Raw genomic sequence first — 15857 nt, 5'->3', positions numbered from 1 at the left:
TAGAAATGGGGTACACTTGTACCGACCCAGAATTCTCACAGAATTCATGAGATAATAGCCCAGGTAACCGATAGTAGAGGAGGGGAAGTTTCTCTTTATTGAAATAAACCAGTTACTAAATGAAGAAGGAATTATAGAATTAGGATGTCACCATGTTTAACTCCCAGAGAATTAATGGATCCAGGCATTGGGCATCAACAGCTGCTAATGTCACAAAAAGGAAGCCAACTAGACATTATGTCCCTTTGATGGAAGAACACAACACCTGCTTTGATCTTAATCAGATCAAACCTTTAGACTCAACTGTCAATTTACAGGAATTATAGAAGACAGAGCAATATGTTAAACTACATCATGGGCTTGTAATCATCAAAACACAGACTGTGGACAATCTACAAGGTATATGCTCTGCCTTCTTCAATAATAAATTACAAAGAAAAAGCGAAAGAGGGGAGAGAAACCTATGGATTAAAAGAGATTTAGGAGACATCAACCAATCACAACTGAGCGCATCTTATTTGGATCTTGATTTAATCCAATTGTTAAAAAAAATGCTTTTTGGCATAGAACAATTAGAAATTTGAACACTGACTGAATATGTAATGATATTAAAGAATTATTGTTTTCAGAAAGACACAAGATAATGAGTAAATAGTAATAGACAAAGTACAAAGAAGTGTCCAGAAGCAAGGACCTATCATTAACTAAGTCTGGGGAGTGTGGGAGAAAGAGACTGTGCTGGGAGTCCTACCCCCAACTTGGCCATTAGCTCACCCTGTGTGTAGCCTTGGTCGAGGCTTTTCCCCTCCCCAGTCCTCAGTTTTCCCATCTATGAAATGAAGCAAGTGGATCCAATGGGTCTGTGAGGACTTGTTTATCTCTGGCCTCCTTTTGCTTTGTCCTCACCTGTGCAGCCCTGGAGCCTTTACTTGGTGCCTGTATCACCCCTACCATGTGTCCATAAGAGCATAAAAGCAGCAGGATGGGCAGAAGCCCATAGCTGATGGGCCCTGCAGAACAGAAGAGGCCACCTCCCTGAGGCACCTTGCCTGGAGGATCAAGCTGCATGATCCCAGGCGGACCGGTCCAAGCCCAAGGGGGAGGATGTCCAGGAAAGAAACCTCTGGAGAGGGACTTCACTGGTTGTGCAGTGGTTAAGAATCTGCCTGCCAACGCAGGGGACACGGGTTCGATCCCTGGTCCGGAAAGATCTCACATTCCATGGAGCATCTAAGCCTGTGCGCCACAACTACTGAGCCTGTGTTCTAGGGCCTGTAAGCCACAAGAGAGGCCACCGCAATGAGAAGCCCACGCACTGCAACAAAGAGTAGCCCCCGCTCGCCACAACTAGAGAAAGCTTGCACACAGCAACAAAGACCCAACGCAGCCAAAAATAAAAATAAAAAAAAATTACAAAAGAAACCGCTGGAATACTTCATCACCCACAAACCACACACATGAGTTATCTGCTCACTGGGACGGTTTGGCTTTTCCTGACGACTGGGGCCTTTTGGTGAGCTCCCTGGACCTACATCCTGGTCTAGGCACCTGCTCGGGACTCCAGCTGAGGTGGGGCCCCGCTGCCTTTGACACACATCTGTGGGCAGAAATGAACAATGTCTCTGGGTCATTCCATATCACCTGCCCCTCGATTCCTTGTTGCTGGTCTCTGCCCACCTGCCCTTCCGATAGCATCACTAAGAAAGTATCAACCTTAGCACAGAATCTCACACATTGAAAATGTTCAATAAATAGAGAGGACTTCCCTCCTGGACCATCACAGGGGATTAAAATTCTTTTGAATCATCAGGAGCTTTATCTCCAGAAGTTTGAAATAAAATACCCACCACCTGCTACCAACACCAACCAATTTAACACAGGAACTAAATAATACCCCAGCCCCAAAGAGTAAGAAAGACAATTCCATGAAAGTGAGCAGTACAGAGTAGCAGCTAAACCCACCATGTTGGTGTCAAACCTGAATTCAAATCCTTGCTCTACCTCCTGCAAGCTCTGTGATTATGGGTGAATTACTTAACTTCTCTGCATCTAATTTCACAAGAGTGCTGTGAAGGTGAAATGATTCACTGCATACACGCTTCGTGCCTCACACACTGGGAGGGCTCAGTATGTATTAACAATAGTTTTTATTGGGGGGCCTCCATTGTAGCATCCCATGGGTGCTCCACCATCACCTCCCCACCCCCAATTAAACCCTGTCTCCTTTCCCTGTCCCTTATAAAAAATGACCTTTCCACCAGTGCTTCACTCTTCAGCCTGGTTAGCTAAGCCTGTGATGTTGCAGTGTCTGATAATGGAACGCTGACTTTTTTTTTTTTTTTGGCTGCATTGGGTCTTCGTCGCTGCGCGCAAGCTTTCTCTAGTTGCGGCGAGCGGGGCTACTCTTCGTTGCGGTGCGCGGGCTTCTAATTGCAGTGGCTTCTCTTGTTGCGGAGCACGGGCTCTAGGCGCGCGGGCTGCAGTAGTTGCGGCATGTGGACTCAGTAGTTGTGGCTGGCAGGCTCTAGAGTGCAGGCTCAGTAGTTGTGGTGCACGGGCTTAGTCGCTCCGCAGTATGTGGGATCTTCCCGGACCAGGGCTCGAACCCGTGCCCCCTGCATTGGCAGGCAGATTCTTAACTACTGCGCCACCAGGGAAGTCCGCCTTGTTTCATAGTAGGAGGGTTTCAGGCAAGGTGGAAGGCCAATACAGAGGGTACCTTGAGCCTGAGCGGCCTTCTAAAGGCACCTTGAGAATCACAACTCTTTGATGCCACCTCCAACTACTCCATGTCACTTCTGTGGATGACAGACCTGGAGCTCTGGCTGCTGCCTCACTGGACATAGGACATATGGTAGCACAGGGAGGGCTCTTGATGTTGAGGGACCAACAAAGTGGAATCAGGAGCCAGAGAGACCACAACCCAAATCCCGGCTCTACCACTGCATAAATCGGGGATATTAATGCCCAGCTCCCAGGCTGGCGAGCATAGAGGAGGGAATACTTTTACGTGTTGGTGTCCCCGCAGCCCGTGCCTTCCTGTACCTGGACCTCTGCTGGCCTCTAGTGGCCACTTGGATAAATTGCACAGAGAGTTGTCCTGAAAACCGGCATGTGGGAGAAACTTTGCTCCAACTTCTGAATTTTCCTAATACTGGGATTCTCAGCCATGACAGACCCATAACTCCCTTTCCACAAAATATATTTTGTGGGTAGTGTCGTTGTTACTTCCGAGGCTTCAGCATTCATGATGAACTTACTTCAGATTGTGTGTGACCACTGGGTACATATACTTGTCCCTGTGGGATTTGTCGTTGGATGCTATCTAGACAGAAAGAATGATGAAAAGCTAATTGCCTTCCGGAACAAGAGTCTGTTATATAAAAGGGAATTAAGACCCAGTGAAGAAGTCACCAGGAAGTAAGAGTTGCTGCTGAATTACAGAATGTTCACATTTTTTAAAATATAAGAGAAAAACACATTCATTACTTAAATATATATATATAGTGTAATGATAGTAATTTTTAAAGATTTTAAGCACTTTATTGACATATAATAAATGACATATTTATAGTGTACAATTTGCTAATTTTTGATTTATGTAAATTCTCCTGAAGCCATCATCACATCAAGATAGTGAACATCTCAATCACCCCCCAAAATTTCCTTGTGCCCCTTTCTACTCCCTAATCCCCCAAAAAACTACTGATCTGTTTTGTCATTATAGATGAGTTTACACTTTCTAGAGTTTTCTATAAATGGACTCATACAGTATATACTCTTTTTTTGGTCTGGCTTCTTTCACTCAGCATAATTATTTTGAAATTTATCCACGTTGTTGTGTGTACCAGTCATTCATTTCCTTTTTCTTTTTTTTTTTCTTTGCGGTACGCCGGCCTCTCACTGCTGTGGCCTCTCCCGTTGCGGAGCACAGGCTCCATCTGGACGCGCAGGCTCAGCGGCCATGACTCACGGGCCCAGCCGCTCTGTGGCATGTGGGATCTTCCCGGACCGGGGCACGAACCCATGCCCCCTGCATCGGCAGGCGGACTCTCAACCACTGCGCCACCAGGGAAGCCCCATTCATTCCTTTTTATTGATTTGTTTAATCCATTCATAATGACGGTAAATTTAAAAATCAGCATAATGCTTTAACTATAATATAAAAGAGAAACTGGGGGAAAGTAATAAAATAATAGGTAAGTTCTATGAAGATGCACAGGTATGATTACACTAAAACATATAATGATGTAATCACATGCTTTACCTATACATGCAGTTATATGAGCCCAGTTCTTTGCCAGGAATTTTGGTTTGACTCCAAAGGCCAGCAATTGGCCACCTCATGCAAGAGGGTCCGAAGCTGGGTGGATGACGTGTGGGGACTGAGTTTAAGCAGAGAAAGTGGACACAGGCAAATTTTAGCTCAGTGGAAAGATTCATTTCTCGAAGGGCTGACCATCAGGGTGGCATGCTTCTTTTTGAACTATGTGAATGATGTGTCTGGACTGGACCACCGTGGAATTTCTCCAGTCTATTAATTACTCAGACTTATGGCCCTGCTAAGGTCCATATTTGATTTTTCAAAGGCAGGTGTGTATTTCACTCATCTTGCATTTCACAGCACAATCTAGGAGCTTCCATTGCACTTTCCTGAGCAGAGACATGTCTCTCTCCTTGCCACATGCTCCCAGGTCCAGCAGCAGGCAGTGGTACTTCTCAGTCCTGCTGGGGGTCCCCCCTTGGGACAAAATATGATTTTATGGGAGAAAGTATTTGGCAATGCTTTTGGGGTGTCAAGGCTTTAGAACCTTCAGTTATATTTACTTTCTTGGATAATCTACCCACTGTGTTTTTATTAAAGAAATCTGTTGTTTGCTGGTAACCCTTGGCTTCCGAGTGGCCAGTCCTTGCAAGGAATTCACTCCAGAAACTTTGAAATATTTAGTTTACACAACACTAATGCTACAGAGAAGGATCCAAAGTCCATGGTGGGACATGTAATATTCAGGTTCTCTAGTCTTTGCTTCTTAACTTTGTTTTTAACTCGTCAACCAATATTTCCCCCTGAAGCCAATTAAATACGTTACACTTTCATTCTTATGTTTTGCTTCCTTCTGTTTTCCCTTGGGAATGTTTTTCTTCTACTTTTTCTAACTTCTTGAGTTGAATGCTCAGTTTGCTTGTTTTATTTGAATGAAAGCAGTTAAGATTATGAATTTACTTCTAAATAAATTTCCAACACTTAATATATTAATGTCATTTTCATTGTTTTGCAAACCTGTTATTCCAGATTTTAATTTTGCCTTCGACTCAGTAATTATTCAGAGGGGAAAAAGTGTGTGTGTGTGTGTGAGTGTGTGTGTGTGTGTGTGTTTCTGTTAAAGTTATAAGAAACTGAGGTTTTTAAATTATAGCCAGAGTACGGAGCTTACGTAATTCCTCCTTTGGGGACAAATTGCGGTATTATTTGTAGCCTAGTTTATAATCAATTTCATCACTATTCCTGAAGTATTTGAGAAGGTATGTGTTCTGTGGGGTAAAGTACAGGCCTAAAAGTAAAGTCAAAAATTCAGTCTTATGAATATATGGTTTGAATATGTCTCAGTAGTGACTGTCTTTTCATGTATTTTTCCTGGAACACAGGTTACCTGTCAGATCTGCAAACTCACCTTTTTCAGCTCTGGTGTCTTTGTCCCAGTCTAAGGCTCTAATCTTTATCATCCATAGCCATCCTTTTTTTGTCCCATTGTTTTCCACACGTCTTTCTGCTCTGCATTTGAAGAACTTCCCACGTGTGTGATTCCAGCCTTGATTGACTCTTCTGCCCTGTGGATTCTGCTCTTCCTGCCTTCAATACAGATTTCATTTCTGTCACTGGATTTTAGTTCCTTGTATTCTGCATTTCAGCCAGCGGTATCATCTGGGGGTTTTCTCATATTTTATTGAAAACTCAAAGCAGACACTTCCTTAACTTTTCCTCTGGTTTCTATAGCAATTTATTGCCAGAGCATACTTTTCCAGTATTGCCATTAAAACTGACAAGTGGAGCCCCTAGCTGGGCCTGTGCTTAGTGCACCTGCAGACAAGACAATTAAATTAAACCACAGGATCCCTACTGATGCCTCCAGATCTGGCACTCAGCACTAGCACAGCACGACTTAACCCGAAACATCCACTCTCTTGACTAACAATGTTTAGGCCCTGGGGAGATGCTTCTTTACATCTTACCCTACGTTCATGGGGAAAAATGCAACTGCGTCTAAAGGTTTGATGAAAGCTTAATGACTCCTGTTTGGTACAATTTCAGAGTCCAGAGACGCTTTGAGCAGAAAAGAACTTAGGAAAGAGAAAAGACTAACTTGTCAGAGCTTTCCTCTCAGGTAGCTTGAACGCAATAGATTTGAACACAATGAAATATCATTTTCTAGTAGTGCTGAGTGGTACCATTCTTATTTTCATGTTTCTACTCATGGTTCTGGAAGTACACAGGAATTAGTACAGTATTTGCCTCGGTTGTAAAAAGCTAAGGAAATTTTTGTAATATTGCATAAATCACATTACATATTACTCTTAAATTTTTATATATGTTTAGACTTCAGACATAACATGATACTAATTCTTTACATTAGCAACAAGATGGACATTGAATGCTAGACTTATGAATTGTAACATTTTCATTTTAAAAGTTTTAAATTAAAAAAAGTTTTAAAATTAATTTATAATTTAAATAAAATTTAAGTTAAATTTTAAAATTAAAAGTTACTTAATAAAATTTAATTAAACTTTCAGAGAGTAAAAGAAAGCGTTTGGATTTATATAAATAATTTGATATAAAAATTTAATATTCATTCATGTTAATTTGTATTTTGCCTTTTGAATTGTTAGATACCTTTCAATATTTTAAAACTAATTTTTGGAAAACAGAAAATTAATACATTTTTCACATAAATTTATATTTTTGATGAAAATATATTTAAAATTTTGTACTTTGAATATAATTATGTTTTAAATTCTTAAATATATTGAAAAATCTTGATAATAGTAATATAATTAGTGATTGTATTGAAAGGGAGATAAGAAAAATAAATTTCATGGAATAGTTATAATCCTTTATGAATTATGTATCTGTTTATTATTCATCCCAACATTGCCAGCCCATTAACAGAGCATCTAGACATGTGGAATAAAAATTAAATTCATTCATCTTTGACATTTTGCTAACCTTCAGTCATATATAAACCATAACTTCATACACATTTTAAAATTTTATCCTTTTAAAAGAATGTTTGTCAGAATGTGAGGATAGAAAATATTTTAGTTAACAGCTTGTTAGTTTGATTTATAACTTGTAAATATTTATTTAGACCAATGATCTGTGGCTTCCATGTCTTCTTGTCCCAGGTTGCAACATTCCGAATTTATCCTTGGGTCCCAAGTTGGGTCCCAGGTTGGGTCCCAGGTCCTTGAATGGGTAGGAATCCATTCAGGGCTCATGTCTGTCACAGTTGGGGGGTGGGGGTGGAGGGTCCCTCTGGTCCCCCTTTGAGTGCTGCCATCATCCCCTCTAAGACTTTAAGCTGCAGGGAGACCCTCCCCTGGCCCAATTTCCAGCATGTGGTCCTGGGCCATGAAAGCCTCTCCTCCTACCCAGGTCTCTAATTCTACACAGACATGGTAGTTTGGGTCATCTGAGGTATCTGCATATTTTTGGCCCCAAACGATACTTCATAAAGTGGTACCCAGAGAATACCCTCCTCCCAGAGTTCAACCTCCACCAGAGCTCCGGCTGCCTTCACATCCCAAGATGCAATGCTCTGCTGTCCCACTGGGGAGGGAAGTCCAAAGCCAGAGGGTATGGGGCATCACTGTCCACTTAGAAAGCTCTTCCTACTTCCTTTCTGTCAGACCTTATCACCCTGTTTCAGAGGGTGGAGTGAACATCAGTAACAGAATTTTCTCTTGCTTCCTTTTTGCTATAGTTGGTGGAAATGTCTCCCAGACTTTGTTGACAAATGATACTAAGATGTGTGACCTTCATGGGGAGGTGACAGGTTGTCAGGTCACCATTCCGTGGATGGTTAACCCCATGCTTTCTCTCCTGGCAGGTCTCTTTTGGTTGTAAGTGATAGAAACTCAACTCAAACATGTTCACACAAGAAAGGACATTTATTGAATCATAGGGTAGTAGTAAGGGCAAGAGGGTGTTTAGGTTGCAGAAAGGGTGGACCCTGGGGCTGGAATCCTGTCTGGACTCTGATCCCTGTTCAAGGAGGCTTATTCTCTCGGATGGGCCGTATCCACGTGATTCCAAACTGTCCGCCTCTGGCCCCACACCCAAAGTCTACCTGGGAGAAGCTGAGCTGCTCTGCTTAATTTCAGTTCAAGATACACTGGTTGGGGCACGGGCACACCCTGTCACCTGGAGTGCAGGGCCCTGTGACTGTGGCACTAAAGCCCCATGGGGGAAGGAGTTCCCTTAAAGGTGGTACTGTTCCCAGAAGGGAAGGGAGGTGCGCAGACAGAACAACCAGCCCCCTCTACCCTATCCCACAGTTGTCACCAATCCCTCCAGGCCCATCTACCATTTCTGCCTGAAGTTTGGCCTCAAGACTGAGCCAATTTGCATGTAAGACCAGAGTATTTCCAGGAGAGTGATGACATCACAGAACTGGGGTTCCAGAAGTTGGGGATGGCTGAGCACTCCCGTCTTCTTTAGAATATGGAGAGCGGTGAGCTGGGCGGGGCCACAGGGTAGTCCATGAGGAAGAGGAGGCTCCTACCCAAACGACTTTGTTCTACAGATTCTCCCAGAAAGCCCTAGGCCGGCTGGGACCTGGGGTCAGAGAGGAATAGGAGAGCGGTAAGCTCGGGAGGGGAAGTTGGGGGTTCACCTGCCGGAACCACTTTTTCCCCAGGGAACCCCAAGAGGGGCCTTCATGGGCAGAGATGGAGCTCCCTGCTTTCCGAGGTTCAGTGATACCTGTCTCTGTAGGACCCTACTGAGTCAGGGCAGAGTAAGGTTGCATGAGACACACTTATACTAAAAACTTATTTGTTGTTTGTCTGAAATTCTAATGTAACAGGGCATCCTGTAATTTTATTTGCTAAATCTGGCAACTGTAGGGTGGAAGAGAGAGGCAAAAGAATGGTCGCAAGCTCAGGCTGCAATGGAGTGAGTCTTAGGAGACAGAATAAAACATCCGTGAGGAGACAGGCATCAGGGTAGCCATGTTGTCCAAGAAGCTGCCTGACTCATGAAGCTAGTGGATGGAGGAATCCTCAGTAACATACACCTAGTTTAATGGAAAGATACACACACACACACACACACACACACACACACACACACACACTCACACCCCTAGTGATAGAAATAGCCTCATTCTTTGCTTTCATGGCATTGATCATTTTGAAGAACGTAGGCCAGTTATCTTGTAGATTTTCCCTCCATTTGGCTTTGTCTGCTGTTTCCTCAAGATTAGCTACAGGTTATGCATCTCTGGCCAGAATGCTGCATAAGTGATGTGTGTCCTCAGGGTATCACATCTGGGGGCACATAATCTCTCTCTGTCCCTCACTGGTGGTGTTAATTTTGATTACAAGGTCAAAATACTGTCTGGTTTCTCCACTGTATTGTTACTGTTTTTCTCATGCAGTCAAGGAGAGATACTTTAAGACCATGAACATACTCAGCTCTTCACCAAGCTTCCCACCCCCTCATATTTAGCATCTATTGATGATTATTTCTTGCTCAAACCAGTTTAGGATGGTTTCAAGATGGTGATTTTCGAACTTCATGACTACCAACACTTTTATCAGTCAGCATTTTCTTGTCAAGAAGAGCTCCCCTTTAATCCCCATTATGTATCTATTTATCTATTACTGTTATGAACTCATGGATTCCTATCTCATTCAGTGGGTTATAATCTGTCACTATCATCATTTATTTTGATGGTCAAATTGTTCCAGATTACCTTGGAAACCATTATGCATTGGTTTCACATATATGATACCAAAAGCATATGCAACAAAAGAAAAAAATACATAAATCAGTCTTCATCAAAATTTACAAATTTTGTGTTTCAAACAACACCATCAAGAAAGTGAAAGGCGGGACTTCCCTGGTGGTGCAGTGGCTAAGAAACTGCCTGCCAATGCAGGGGACACGGGCTTGAGCCCTGGTCCGGGAAGATCCCACATGTCACGGAGAAACAAAGCCTGTATGCCACAACTACTGAGCCTGTGCTCTAGAGCCCGTAAGCCACAACTACCGAGCCCACATGCCACAACTACTGAAGCGCACGTGCCTGGAGTCCATGCTCCGCAACAAGAGAAGCCACCTCAATGAGAAGCCCACGCACTGCAACCAACAGTAGCCCCCACTTGCCACAACTAGAGAAAGCCCACGCACAGCAACAAACACCCAATGCAGCCAAAAATAAATAAATAAATAAATTTATTAAAAAAGAAAAAGAAAAGAAAGTGAAAGGCAACCCACAGAATGTGAGGAAGTATTTGCAAAGCAAGTATCTGATAAGGTTCTAATACCCAGAATATATAAAGAGCACTTACAACTCAATAATGAAAAGACAAACAACCCAACTGAAAAAGTGGGCAGAGGTTCTGACAAGACATTTTACCAAAGTTACACAAATAGCCAATGAGCATGTGAAAAGATGATCAACATTATTAGCCATGAGGCAAATGTAAATCAAAATCATAACGTGATACCACTTCACACCCATTAGGATAGCCTTGATCAAAAAGACAGTTAATAACTCTGTTGGTGAGAATGTGGAGAAATTAGAACCTCCATACATTGCTGATGGGAATGTAAAATGGTACAGCCGCTTTGGAAGTCAGCAATTCCTCAAAAGTTTAAACTTTAGGTCACCATGTGACCCAGTAATTCCACTCTTTGGTATGTATCCAAAGGAATGGAAACATTTGTCCACACAAAAACTTGTACACGAATGTTCATAGCAGCATTATTCATAATAGCCAAAAAATAGAAACAACTCAAATGTCTACAAACCGATGAATGCATAACCATATTGTGATATATCCTTACAATGGCATATTATTCAACCGTGAAAGGGCATGAAATATTGGTACATGCTACAAGATGGATGAAACCTTGAAAACATTGTGAAGTGAAAGAAGTCAAACACAGAAGACCAGATATTGTATGACTTCATTTATATGAAATGTTCAGAATATGCAAATCTATAGAGATAGAAGGTAGATTATTGGTTGCCAGAGGCTGGAGGGAAGTGGAACAGACAGTGAGTGCTAACGGATATGGGGTTTCTTTTTGGGTTGATGAAAATATTCTAAAGTTGACTGTGGATTGGTTGCACAGTTCTGTGAAAAATGATTGAATTGTATACTTTAAATGAATTAAGTGTATGGTATGTGAATTATATATTGTGAATTATATCTCAGTAAAGCTGTTACCCAAAAAATGCTGTCCCAGATTTGGCCAGTGGGTACCCCTTTGAGCTGGCTCTCATTTCTATTTGACATGCCCCAGCATCGTTAATTTTAGACTAGGAAAAACAAAAACAGAAACAGAAACAAAACAACAGGAGACCCCCCCAAAAAAATGTATTTATAAAATAATACATGAGAGGAAAGAGAAACAGCCAGGAGGTGGGCAGTGAGTAAGCGAGGACATGTGGTTGCTCTCTCCAGATTCCCCAGAAGACTCTCTCTCCTGGGAGACCCTAGGACCCGCAGGCCTTCCTCTGCTCACCCTCCACTGCGTCTCCTCCCCTCTGAGGATGACGACCCTGCTACTCATCTCCTTGGGCAGCTGTCTCGTTGCCGTGAATCAAGCCAGCCTCATCAACCGATGTGACTTGGCCAATGTGCTGCACCAGGAGGACTTGGATGGCTTTGAGGGCTACTCCCTGAGCGACTGTGAGTACCGTTTCCTCACACACTCACACCCCTTTTCTCCTCCTCTCCCGGTCATGCCCTCCGTGGCCATCTTTCTTTTTCTCTCATTTGTTTTTCAAAGTCAAGTTCAAAAAGTAGCCCTCTCCAAGAAGCCTTTCCCAACATTCGATATTTGTTCCACGATTCTTAACTGAGCACTTATTATGTCCCAGGAACTACTTTAGGCGCTGGGGATACAGATATCAACACAGCTCCTTCTCTCATAGTGTTCACATTCTAGGGGAAGAGACAGCAAGAAAGAAACACACAAATATATGAAGTGCTTCCTGGTGGTGATAAATGCTATGCAGAAGAGTAAAGCAGTGGGGAGTGATGGGTGACACTGTTCTAGAGGGGGAAGTCAAGGAAGGCCTCTCTGAGGAGGTGACATTGAGCAGTGCTGAATGGAATAAAGGACCTAGTCCCCCAAACATCTGGCGGAAGAGCATTCCAGGTGGAGGGAACAGCCAGTGCAAAGGTTTCGTCCTACTCCATGGTAGAGATAGCTCCCTCTTGCCCAGAATTGTAAGGCACGACTGCCTTATAACACTCTCTCCTTTCATCTTGCTTTGTGGTTTTTTAGGTACATATCTTCATTCTTATTCTATAGGCACCTTGAAGGCAGCCTCTGCGTTTGAGCCAGCTAAATGGCCCTCGTTGGGTTTTGCACAGTTCTGACACACAGTAGGTGATCATTAAGTGCAGAAATCATTCATGGACAGATGGACGGATGAGTGGTTGTACTGATGGGTGGATGGACTGAAGAATGAGAGGAGAAGCTAATGGGTGTTTCTGGCCCACTAGCCCCATCTAGCCTCTTAGGCTTTGTTCCTTTCTTCTTTTTTTAAAAAAAAAAAAATTAATTAATTAATTATTGGCTGCGTTGGGTCTCTGTTGCTGCGCGCAGGCTTTCTCTAGTTGTGGCGAGCGGGAGTTACTCTTCGTTGAGTTGTGCAGGCTTCTCATTGCGGTGGCTTCTCTTGTTGTGGAGCACGGGCCCTAGAGTGCGTGGGCTTCAGTACTTGTGGCTCGCTGGCTCTAGAGCGCAGGCTCTGTAGTTGTGGCGCACGGGCTTAGTTGTCTTAACCACTGCACCACCAGGGAAGCCTGTTCCTTTCTTCTGATTCCTCGTCTCCCTTTCTCCTCCGTCTTCCTTGTCCCTCAGCTTGGCCCCCCCGTCTAAAAACCCTCTTCTCCCTGTTCTAAGGGCTGTGCCTGGCTTTCGTGGAAAGTCACTTCAACATAACAAAGGTAAATGAAAATACAGATGGCAGCTTTGACTATGGCATCTTCCAGATCAACAGCCACTACTGGTGCAATGATGACAAGAGTCACACGGAAAACATTTGCCAAGTGGACTGTCAAGGTCTGGCCAGGGCCCCAGGGCGGGAGAGGTGAGAGAGATGACCAGGCTCTGCTCACGGGACTAACCTTCCCACACACAGCCTGGAAACAACCCCAGAGGATTGGTTCAAGGAATCAGGGAATCCCTTTACTGAGCAGAGGGTTGACTCGTGTCCCTAAATGCCTATAGGAGGTTCTGCAGTGTGCTAGCAGGGTCCAGAGAAGCTCTGCACAGGCAGTAGCAGTAGAGCAGTGCAGCAGCCAGCATTTACTGAGAGCGTATTATATACTCAGTACTTTACATACATAGCTCATTTCATCCAACTTGCCGTGCAGTAGAAACTAGTATGATCCCCACTTTATTGGTGAGCAAACTGAGGCTCATAGAACCAGTGCTGAATGCCAAACTGGTGGCCCTGAAGGCTCAGCTCTCACCACCAAGTAGAGCTGCCTTTGGCTAATGGTCTGACCGAAGGCCAAGTGCAAACTCCTACCTCAGGGCTAATCCAGGAGGCTCCACAGGTCCGTGACTGTGTCCCCCATCTCCTCCTTTGTATTCTGATTAATGGCCCTGGGCTCTTCACCTGAAGAGCCTCCCTCCTCAGGCAGGACTTTTCCTTCGTCTCTGTGCTGCCTCTTTTGGCATTTCCTTTCCCTAGAATCCTCCACACTTGGGGTGAACTACCATCCATTAGGAAGTATGGCAGTAAACAGGCTCAAATCTCAGCCCTCCTGCCCTTCCTGCCCCCACCCCCCAACCATCCCCAACCTCCAGCAGCCATTGTACGGATGTCCAAATGGGCCTCTGAGGGGGAAGACTTGCCTCGTCTGGAAGTTCTCAGCCACTGGGTGGCACATGCCTTGCAGGGAGAGCCAGGCTTCGGGACTGTCCCCTGTGCTCTGACGGGTATTCTCTTTCTCCCTTTCAGAATTGCTGAGCCTCAATCTTCTTTCAAACATCAACTGTGTGAAAAAAATTGTGTCCGGAACAGGGGGGATGAAGAACTGGTAAGAAGGCCATGGTGGGACGAAGTTAGTGGGCAGAGCCTTAAGAAAGATGTAGTGACAGAGAAAGGGACAGTAGGCCAGGACCTGACCTTTTCTACAGCCTAGAAAAATGTGGGATGTGGCAGGGCTTGGAACTCCGACTTAGAAGACCTGGGATCTGGCTCTTCCTCTGACACCGTATTAAACAAAACTCTTTTGGTTGCAGGAACAGAGCAACTTGAGCTAGCTGGGGGAGATTTATTCTGAGAGGACAAGGTGTCTTGCTGAGCCCACACGAGGGGTGCAGCTGGGCCTCAGGAAGAGGGTGGAAGCAGGGCTGGAAACTTTCCTTTGCAGGTTTCTGCTTCTCTTTGTGCATTGGCTTCACTACTCCCTCTGCAGACCAGCTTTCTCTGCTCTACAGTCCACCAGACAGACTATGTCCGCCCTGAATCTATGGGCTAATGTCCTAAGCGACCATAGAGACTAGCTAGGCTCAGTCCCAGTCCAAGTGCCTGGCAGGGAGGATCTGATGGGTTCAGCTTGGACCCTGTGTCCCACCTCCATTCATTCAGCTACAGGCATGGAAGAAATTAAGCAACATAAACATGGCTGCCACGGGCCCTCTCTACATAATTGGCAGCAACATTTTCTATAAAAAGTGTTGCTGGCCTTCCCTGGTGGCTCATTGGTTAAGAATCCGCCTGCTAATGCAGGGGACACGGGTTCGAACCCTGGTCCGGGAAGATCCCACATGCCGTGGAGCAACAAAGCCCATGTGCCACACCTATTGAGCCCACATGCCTGGAGCCCGTGCTCCGCAACAAGAGAAGCCACCGCAATAAGAAGCCCGCGCACCGCAACAAAGAGTAGTCCCCGCTCGTCGCAACTAGAGAAAGCCCGTGTGCAGCAACGAAGACCCAACGCAACCAAAAATAAATAAAATTGATTCTTAATAAAAAAAAAGAACCAATCTTCTTTCTCTCCACAGGGTAAAATGGAGGTTGCACTGTGCAGACCGGCCACTCTCCTACTGGATGACAGGATGCCACCTGGCATGAGACAGGGAGCAGGCCTGTGGTGGAGTCATTCCAGAACTCCTCTCCTCACTTGGGAATTCTTCATTTCTTCTTCCTCTTGCCTCCACCTCATGTTATTTTCTTCCTTTCCCATTTACAAATAAAACTGACCAGAGCCCCAGGAATAAATAGTTTTCTAGGGCTTCCTCCTTGTTCCTATCCAGGCCCAGGCCCCTGGTTCCTGACTGTCATTTGCAAACCAAGAAGACCACGATGAAGAATTTTCTATATTTTTGGAATTATTAAAGCATTCCTTGTGCAAAGAATGTGTTAATTTAGTCATGATTAATCCCAGGTATATTTGAGTACCTAATAGAGTATGAGTGTGCTAAGTACTAGAAAAAGGGTGATAAATCTGTAAATATTGTTCATGAGGTGTTCATAATCAATCTGGAGAAGATTATGGGGATCTTCTCCATACACAGATAATGGATACAATGAATAAATGGATACATACAATGAATGCAATGGATAATGATATGGATAATAAATCTATAGTTATTG

General features: G+C 44.1%; 2 protein-coding genes across 6 annotated transcripts in view; both read left to right on the top strand.

Annotated features, from left to right (window-relative positions):
* The window catches only part of LOC132511221 (lysozyme-like protein 6), a 36927-nt gene extending 21321 nt beyond the window's left edge, over nt 1-15606 (top strand). For 2 of the 5 annotated variants that reach the window (XM_060134233.1, XM_060134232.1), the window contains exons 2-5: nt 11698-11925; nt 13151-13337; nt 14217-14295; nt 15266-15606. In XM_060134233.1, coding sequence (XP_059990216.1) covers nt 11787-11925; nt 13151-13337; nt 14217-14295; nt 15266-15457 — 597 coding nt within the window. In that variant the 5' untranslated portion in view covers nt 11698-11786 and the 3' untranslated portion in view covers nt 15458-15606. Of the gene's footprint in view, nt 1-7986; nt 8122-11697; nt 11926-13150; nt 13338-14216; nt 14296-15265 lie in introns of those variants that run through there. The other 3 variants (XM_060134236.1, XM_060134234.1, XR_009537556.1) reach the window with 3 other exon arrangements.
* LOC132511327 (NADH dehydrogenase [ubiquinone] 1 beta subcomplex subunit 1-like) lies at nt 3219-3481 on the top strand. Its single transcript, XM_060134452.1, has one exon. The coding sequence runs from the start codon at nt 3248-3250 to the stop codon at nt 3422-3424; it is 177 nt and encodes a 58-aa protein (XP_059990435.1). The 5' UTR covers nt 3219-3247; the 3' UTR covers nt 3425-3481.
* Nucleotides 15607-15857: the final 251 nt, after the last annotated feature.

The sequence above is a fragment of the Lagenorhynchus albirostris genome, chromosome 20, assembly GCF_949774975.1.
Source record: "Lagenorhynchus albirostris chromosome 20, mLagAlb1.1, whole genome shotgun sequence".
Taxonomy (NCBI): Eukaryota; Metazoa; Chordata; class Mammalia; order Artiodactyla; family Delphinidae; genus Lagenorhynchus; species Lagenorhynchus albirostris.
Note: the sequence above shows the minus strand (reverse complement) of the source record. Positions and strands in the feature narration are given on the sequence as shown.